This window comes from Orycteropus afer, unplaced genomic scaffold (assembly GCF_000298275.1).
Source record: "Orycteropus afer afer isolate SDZICR_OR568_19922 unplaced genomic scaffold, OryAfe1.0 scaffold02103, whole genome shotgun sequence".
NCBI classification, from domain to species: Eukaryota; Metazoa; Chordata; class Mammalia; order Tubulidentata; family Orycteropodidae; genus Orycteropus; species Orycteropus afer.
The window spans coordinates 13172-22718 of NW_006923690.1; the positions used below are offsets into that span (position 1 = coordinate 13172).

A 9547-nucleotide genomic window follows, 5' to 3' on the forward strand; every position below is an offset into this window, starting at 1 on the left:
ATTGACATTTTTGTGGATCTTATATTTAATAGAAAATATAACTTACTAATATAAAATTCTTTTTTTGCTACTCACTTTTGAATTCTCACATAGTTATTCATTAAAATGTTTCTATTTTGTGGCAAATATTTATAATATTTTGTTTTGTCAAAGATATTTTTATTTAAAACAAGAAATTTCAGAATATTAATGCTCTTCCATGAATGCAATTGCTTATTTTCTATTAGAACTTTAAGTTTTAACTAATATCTAGGATCTACAACTAGAATATAAAATTTTATGTCTTCAAATTATCTGCCAAAATCTAAATAATTGTTATCAAGTAGAAATGAAAAAAATGTCATTACTGATTGACGAAATTTCTCAAGATTTATAGCTACTTTTGTTAATATTGTTACTTTAATGAGCTTTTTTGTCATAGTAGAATTTGTATATGGGTATTTCTCTGAATATGAAGTATTTTTGCAAATGATTATTTTTGTACCTACTTTTTCATTTTCCACACTTAACTATACTCATTATTAATTTTACAATTACGAGTTCACTGGCTATTCAAAAGTAGAGCTTTCCTATGAAAACATTTGTAAGTTGAAATGGCATAAAGTGAAGCAATTACCATTCATTTCTATGGGAAAACTATTTGAGCTTTCCCAGACCCCAAAATTAACCTATCTAGTCATACCAAATAACACATAAAACCTAAAGTAACACTAACATATAATATTCACAGACACAGTTCAAATCTATGGCGGCTTGATGCTGAAATGCTGAGTGTAGGTCCTGGGGAAGGAGCTTGGTGATGGCACACCGTTGCTGGGCTTCCATGCCACCACGTCAATGGCTCCCCGCAAAACAAACGCCGATGCTAGTTTCGGCTCACTTTTCGCCTTCATTCTTAAAAAAGAAAATCCTCTTAGATTTCTTTCAGTTATGAAAACAGACTGCTAATGTGAGCCCTTCGTAAAAACGAAGCAGCATGAAGCAAACCTTCAGAATGAGGGATAACTATAATACACTTAAGAATCGATAGTCGCAATTTAAATTAACACATAGGTTTATAATATTAATCCAAGAAACTTGATTATTCAATGACATAAAGGAATTTATTTATTAACAATGGAAACGCTGCATAATCACATAGCATATTATAGCTTTTAAATACATTACATATTTTATTCTTACAACTAGTTTTTGAAGTATTTAACAAAGGAGGCAATTCTGGCACAAAAGAATGAATTGGCTCCTGTGACAATATTAAGATTCCAGATATTTTCTCATATATATTTTTACTGGACATTCAGTTTCTGTAATTTCACAAAAGCTGACATTTTGTCTATTCCAAACTTTTGGGAATTTTTATTTTGATAGTGGGTGTTAGATGTCTGACTATTGATAACTTATTATATATTATAATCTGAGCATCTGCCAATGCTAACTGTGAAACATTTAATTATTAAAATGAAAACATCTTTAATTTTTTTTCAGTAGGAGAAAGTATTCTCTTAGTACTGTTTCATAGTATCAGTTGATGGAGAATATTACAAAAAAATCCCTAGCCAGTAAACTCTTATTCTGTAAAATTAACAATGAGTGTAAATCAGTGTGGGAGCTCTGGTAGCCTAGTACCTAAGGCATCTGGCTGCTAACCAGAAGGCTGGCGGTTCAAGCCCACCAGCTAGCTAGGAATGTTGGGCAATCTACTTCCGGAGTCATACAGCCTCGGAAACCCAAGGAGGGGTCGCTATGAGTCGGTCCGACTGGATGGCAAATAACAACAACAACACAACAGCATTTAATAGGGGGCTCTGGAGCTTTGGTGACATAGTGCCTAAGGCATTTGACTGCTAACCAGAAGGCTGGCAGTTCAAACCCACCAGCCACTCCTTTGAAGGAAGGCTGGGCAATCTACTTCTGCAGTGATACTGCCCCAGAAACCCCAGGGAAGGGTCAATATGAGTCGGATCCGAATCCATGGCAGTGAGTTAGTGAGAACATTTTTAATAAGATAGGATTAAGAATTTTAATAGAATCAAAAGTAAATTTTTCATTAAAATTTTGACAAAATCTGAATAATATTCTGGCTTCTGTAAAAAAACATAAAGTAACAGTATTCTACTCTTATTGGCAGTTTATTTACTTTAAAGTTGGACAGATAAGGCTTGTATACTTCAAATTGCTAGAGAACAATTTACTAAATTTCATAATTTAGTATTATGCTATAATAAATACTTATAAAGAAGGGGAATAACTAATTATTATTGATTGGAATTATTATTGATTGAGAAAGTTATACATAGACTTGAACTTGAATTGACTTTTTAAAGGAACGACTATATGTCAATAAGTAGCTCTGTGGTGTAGTGGTTAAGGCCACTAACCAAAATTTCAGTGGTTCAACCCACCAGCCATTCCACTGAAGAAAGATGGGGCAGTCTGCTTCTGTAAGGATTTACAGCCTTGGAAACTCAATGTGTGTCACTTTGAGTATGAATTGACTTGATGGCAAGTGGGTTTTTTTTTTTTTTCTTTTTTTTTTGTATTGGTATTATATGTTATAGGACAGATCCTGTTTGCAGCAAGAAAGTTCCATCCATGAGATAATTTAGATTTAATATTTTGATGAACACCATTAAAACATACCTTCTCCATTTGAATTAAGCAACAAATACAAAACCAGAAAAGTACAAGTTAATTTCTTTTCTATAGCTCATATTTTGGATTATATTTACTTTGTTGGCTAATAAATGAAAAGATAAAGGGTTAACTTTTCAAAGCCTCACATAAATCTGATTCTATTGAAATCTGCTTTAAATTTATCTTTGCACATTTATCTCAACCAAATGCTTAAAGATGAAAATTGGAATAGAAAGGCTAAGAAGGAAAGTATACAGAAGTAGGAAAATGGTAAGAAATAAATCTTTGTACAATTTGGAAGAAATAATTGAAAAGGTTCCTAAGAGTCAGAGTCTTTTTTTATATAAGAAGCAAAATAAGAAAATATGCAAAATGCTTACTTTAGATATTTTTTGTTATACCTATTGTTTTGTTATTCAGATGTAAGACATTTGCAAAATAAAGGATTAAGAAAGATTCAGGGTTAAAAATCTTCTAATTGTGTCTTGAATACACTTTTATATTAAAAAATGTGTAGAACTTTTAGTTTTATTCCATTTTTTTTTTTTAAATCATCTTTCACTAGTATAATTTATCTGAAGTTGATGATGGAAAACCAAACATCAGTGATTGAGTTCATTCTTCTTGGACTGACAGATGATTCCGGGCTTCAAGCTGTGCTCTTCCTTTTATTACTACTAACTTATGTCCTCAGCATCATGGGAAATTTGACTATCATCATTCTGACACTGCTGGATCATTGCCTCCAGAGTCCTATGTATTTCTTCCTCAGGAATTTTTCCTTTTTGGAAATCTCCTTTACCTCTGTCTTTGTGCCCAAAATGCTAGTCAACATTGAAACTGGAGACAAGACTATTTCCTTTGCCGGCTGCTTCACTCAGTATTTTTTTGAGATCTTTCTGGGAGCCACTGAATTTTACCTTTTAGCTGCCATGTCCTATGATCGCTACGTTGCCATCTGCAGGCCCCTGCATTACACAACTGTGATGAGCAGGAGACTGTGCATTCAACTTGTCCTATGTTCCTGGTTCTCTGGTTTTTTAGTTGTCATTGTGCCATATATAATGACTCTCCAGTTGCCTTTCTGTGCATCCAATATCATCAATCATTATTGCTGTGACTATACTGTATTATTGCATTTGTCCTGTTCAGATATACATTTCATAGAAATGATTGAGTTTATCCTTGCTGGAGTGACACTCATCTTCACACTGGTGTTAGTGATTCTTTCCTATACATACATCATCAGTACGATTCTCAGATTCCCCTCTGTTCAACAAAGGAAAAAAGCTATTTCTACTTGTTCCTCTCATATGATTGTGGTTTCACTTTCTTATGGAAGCTGTATCTTTATGTATATAAATCCTTCTGTTAAAGATGCAGGTACTTTTAATAAGGGAGTAGCTGTTCTAAATACCTCAGTTGCCCCTCTGTTGAACCCATTCATCTATGCTCTGAGGAACCAGCAAGTGAAAATAGCCTTCAAAAATATGGTTGGTAAGATACATATTTTTTTTTTCTCAAGAAAGTGAAATTATTTGAGGCCTATTATTAAAATAAATTATAAAGAAATGTTTGGAATACTATGTTGTTGTTGTTGTTGTTATGTGCCATCGAGTCAGACCTGACTCATAGCGACCCCTCCTTGGGTTTCTAAGGCAGATCACTACAGAAGTAGATTGTCCAACCTTCCTTCCAAGGAGTGGCTGGTGGGTTTGAACTGCTAGCCTTCTGGTTAGCAGTCAAGTGCCTTAGGCACTATGCTACTATAGATGCACTTTATAATAATTTAACAATATTTTTCCTAAATTATCTCCTTAATGTTCCTAATTGAACAGTGAAACTACTTATTTGATTAAACTGATTTTATCACCATCTTTACTGTTGTTAAAATGTACTTGTTTTGTGTGATCTTGTGTGTGTGTCTTCTACCAGTTTAATTCTGTATTTTTATATGTACTTAACTTTTAAGAAAAGGTAGAGGGAAGAGTAAGAATGGGGATTTGACTTTTGAGAGTAAGTTGTTTTGTTGTGGTTGTTGTTATGTGCCGTTGAGTCAGACCTGACTCATAGCGACCTCTCCTTTGGTTTCCTAGGCTTATCACTATGGAAGTAGATTGCAATTTAACATTTTTTTTCCTACATTGTTATTATGCACATTAATCTCTATATTTGTAACTTAATTAAATTTACATCCTAAAGAAGTTTACTTTAGCTTATGTGGGTGAATGCACTTAAAGTTGATTATTTTCAACTTCTAAACTTAAGATTTAAATTTAGTCTTTTCACAGTAGTCATCTGTTGCAAATTTAGGGATATTCAAGTGTTTGAGGTAAAAATCTTAAAGAGAAAATCGTTCTGCGTTTGTTTTACTATTGATGGAAAAATTTTAAGTGATAATTTACATATAGATTAAATTATTTGGACAAATTCATGAACTAGGAAAGAGCTCTGGTAGCATAGTGCCTAAGGCACTTGACTGCTAACCAGAAGGCTGGAGGTTCAAACCTACCAGCCACCCCTTGGAAAGAAGGTTGGGCAATCTACTTCTGTTGTAGTGATACTGTCTCGGAAACTCAAGGAGGGGTTGCTATGAGTTGGGTCTGACTCAATGGCATATAACAACACAACAACAACATGAAATAGATAAAGATATTGTTCAAGTCTAATCTAATTAGAAATATGGCATTCAAGCTAATTTCAAACAATTTAGTGTTTTGCATAATTGTTGATCCAATAATCATTTAATAGGGAATATATAATAATCTTATCCATGGTGTTAATGTATATGCTTAAATCATAGGCCTTTTCAGTTTTTTTTTTTTTTTAATCTTTTAGTACTACAATTTGTATCTTTAAAATCTGATTTTCTTAGTCAGGGTCTCTATGACAAGTAAAAGCTGTGGTTTTCAGAATATTGCTGTATCCATGTCCATTTCTTTGAATGCATGGGCCAAGTTCATAGCATGGGTAATTTTACAATATAAAGAGACTATAGATATTTTTCTACTCCAACCTCCTTGTCCTTGTTTTAAAGAAGAAGAAAACTGGGCCTTAGAGATGTTAAGAAACTTTTACTAAGGCATGTAGTTAAGTAGTATCAAGTTTGTACTTTTGATTTCTTTATTCATTTGTCAATTAATAATGCAGACTCTTCCAGGTAGCAGAGATACTATTAGTGGCAGGGGAAACTGAATAGAGGAGAGATTATTGAAAATGTAGAGTTTGTCAGTCCCTATATATCTAGCCTTGGTGCCTTAGTGACTTAGTGGTTAAAGCGCATCACTGCAAAACCAAAGATCAGTGGTTCAAGCTATCCAGCTGCTCCATGGGAGAAAGATGTGGCAGTTCTACTTCTGTAGTGATACTGTCTCGGAAACCCAAGGAGGGGTCGCTATGAGTTGGGTCTGACTCAGTGGCATATAACAACACAACAACATGAAATAGATAAAGATATGGTTTAAGATTTAGAGCTGTGGAAACCCAATGGGGCAGTTCTACTTTGTACCTACAGGGTTGTATGAGTCAGAATCAATTCAATGGCAATGGGTATATACCTAGCCATAATTTCATCAAAAGTGACCTAAACACTTAACACATGACTTCTGTTAATAAATTAGTCAGCTAACTTGTTAATTTGTTAGTTAGACAATCAGGTAGTTGATTTATTAATTCACTCATTTGTTTGTTGTTTTAAACATTATTTTAAATGCTGTCATTAGTACATTAATGGTATTCGTACAAAATATCGTCACCCTATGTTGGTTGATTAATTTCAAAGGATATATTAAAAAGACGCCATACAGGTAGACATTTTATTGACAAGGATAATTTCTGTTAATACACATACACATAACACACAAACACATACAACATTTTAATAGCCAATTCAGCATAGTTTACTGAAATAAACAAGACATTTATCTAGAAGAAAACTGACAATTAATTTAAAAATTACAAAAAAAGATAATTAGCATAGTATTATACCAGCCTGAACTCTAGGAGTCTACAACATAGTAATATGTAATATTAAAAGTGATATACATCTTCCATTTCAACTTCTAATTTATCCAGGAAAAAAATATATATATATAAATATTGATTAGGGTTTTAATATTAATAATTTGTTTTGGGTCTTTGAAAATCAACAACCAGTAGTAAGTGTATAGTATTGTTATTCAAAAGTTTCAATGACACTTATGCTCCACTATCAAAATATTCTGAGAGTTAATAGTAAAGCAAACCAAGCCTACTGCCATTGAGTAGATTCTGATTCATTGGGTTGCCAAGGTGGTAAATCTTTAGGGAAGTAGATTACCCCATCTTCCTTCCACAGAGCAGCTGATGGTTTTGAACTATCAGCCTTCTGGTTAGCAGTCACATGTCTCAGGTACTGTGCCACAAGACCTCTTAGAATTAATAGTACCATCTCTACTTTATTCCAACGTTTCTCACAAGTCCTCTTAACTTTGACAATATCCCTGCATCTCTGCTTTGCATAGTGGTTTCTGCCAGTGCTCTGACATTATATGTGAAAGGGCTTACTGTTGTTCCAAGTAAGTGGCTGTTTTACATCCACAGAGTGTCAAGGCTACAAATTAGTCATTGTCAGAAGGGGGAAGTGTGGGTGTAGAATCTCAGTTCAATATTTCCAATGCAGTGGAACTTTATTCCCGATATATTATTCTGTCACAGGGATTTATTTATTTTAGGAGTCTTTTCAATGAAGCATTGTAATCTTCATATTTTATAATTTATTTGCATACATATGGATTCCAGTAGGAGTAAGATTTTCCGAGTTTTCTCAAGATTATTTTAATGTAAATTTTGATTAAGCATTCAGATTTTTTTTTGGTTTGTTTGTTTTTAAACAGGGAAATTTTTTTTGTTTTGTTTTTAAGCAGTTTTCTTATAAAAGAAGAAATTCACTCTCTGAAATTCCAAAAACTTCAAGCTTTCTTCTTATGGTTGAATTGAAAATCAATGAATTCCCCAGTATAATAGCTATTTAAAATGAGAAGTTTCCATTTTGAGCCAAAAATTACAGTTTTACCCTAGACTGGCTTCAGAATGTGTAAATAGATGTCGTCTGATTCTAAGAAGTTTTCTCCATTTCCTCTAGCAAAATAAATAAATAAATAAACATATTATGCATTCATTTCTAGATTTTAGATTCATTACCTACAGTCTAGTTTAACCTAGCCCTTATTCATAAATGTAAATATGTACAGTGATTCTTTCATTTCTTGAGATTTCCTGAAGAAATTACCAAATTGATGTGTTTTGGTGGCGGTTCTATTTCTTAAAGATACCAGTCTCACACAGTACACAAAACTTTTGTTTGTGGGATTGCTTTGGGAAACTGCACCATTAACATGAATAAAAAAGTGACCTTTCCTTGGGTTTCTGAGGTGGTATTTCTACAGAAGTAGATTGCCCAGTCTTCCTTCCAACGAGTGGCTAGTGGGTTTGAACCACCAGCCTTCTGGCTAGCAGTCAAATGACGTAGGCACTATGCACCCAGAGCTCCTTAAATTACAATTGAGAATCTTCAAATGAAAAGAAGAAAAGCCTATATCTTAGTCAGCTCCTATTAGAGAGGAAGAAAAACTCAATAAATCATTCACATTTTTAACTGGAAGAGATATTAACAAATTGTTTTGCTCTCAACTAACCTGTTTAAAACACGTGCTTATTTAGTATCACAAATATCCAGTATAGTGATTTTAGAAAGCTTATAGAGCTGAGAAAACTTTTGCTATTGCATATGTTTTCAAACTTTAAAAGTTATATATTGAATTTTTAATCATAAGCAGTAATTAATGTTTGATAGAATTTTAAAAAGGTTGGGCAATCCTACTTCCGTAGTGATACTGCCTTGGAAACCCCAGGAGGGGTCGCTATGAGTCAGGGCCGATTCGACGGCACATAACAACAACAACAACATGCCAGAACTCTTTCTTATATAGTGATATTTGCCTTCTACAAAATATTTGAATACTCAGGCATTTCTCATTCAATAAAGATGTAATGTAAACTATAACAATCTCTAGGCTGGATCAAAAATGTCGTTTAGATTAAGCTTATATAACCAAAACATTTCTTGTCCAATTACCACTGATAACACTTCCTCTCACCATAAAAACCCACTTTCTCCAAATTGTAGCAGTCCATTTTTAGGAGATTTTGGGTGAATGAATCTGGTCTTTTTCACCAGTTGGTCCTTGGGTATTTCACCTTAATTTTTTGTGAAATCTCAAGATACATACCACCCAGCCATTAGCACTTAAAAGTTTCTCAGTGGATCCAGGATTAGAGCATCAATAGCTCAAATAAATATTAAAATTCATAAACTCTATTTGTCAATTGATGGGAGAATAGAAAAGTAAAACATTTTATTGACAGCAATCAATAGAGGATAACTGTAGCATCCTTCAGTCAATGGTGTACCAATTTTAAAATATTTAAAAGCATTGTGTATGAAATATCAGTGTAGCAAAACAAATAAATAAATAAATAATAAAATAAAAATAAACTGAAGTATGAGATATCACCCACAGAATGTTTTGAAGATGATGGAGTTTTGAGTCCAAATGGTTTAATTGTTAGAGTAAAAAAAAAAAAAACCTCATGAAGTATGTAACATATTATAATCTATGCAACATAATATTCACACTGTCCACAACACAATCAACATAACTCAACAAATAAAGAACAAGAAAAATGTGGCCCTTTTCTTAAGGAAAAGAAAATCAGCAGACACCAACCCTGAGATGGCCTCAACGTTACATTTAACACAAAACGATTTAAAGTAGCTAGGAGCTCTGGTAGCATTGTGCCTAAGGCACTTGACTGCTCACCAGAAGGCTGGCGGTTCAAACCCACCAGCCACTCCTTGGAAGGAAGGTTGGGC

General features: G+C 33.4%; 1 protein-coding gene across 1 annotated transcript; it reads left to right on the forward strand.

Moving 5' to 3' along the window:
* Positions 1 to 3218: 3218 nt before the first annotated feature.
* Positions 3219 to 4166, forward strand: LOC103213425 (olfactory receptor 2AP1-like). Its single transcript, XM_007959212.2, has one exon. The coding sequence runs from the start codon at positions 3219 to 3221 to the stop codon at positions 4164 to 4166; it is 948 nt and encodes a 315-aa protein (XP_007957403.2).
* Positions 4167 to 9547: the final 5381 nt, after the last annotated feature.

What these genes read in the sequence shown, in the direction of transcription:
- LOC103213425 (XM_007959212.2), top strand. Translation starts at nt 3,219, where the DNA reads ATGATGGAAAACCAAACATCAGTGATTGAGTTCATTCTTCTTGGACTG.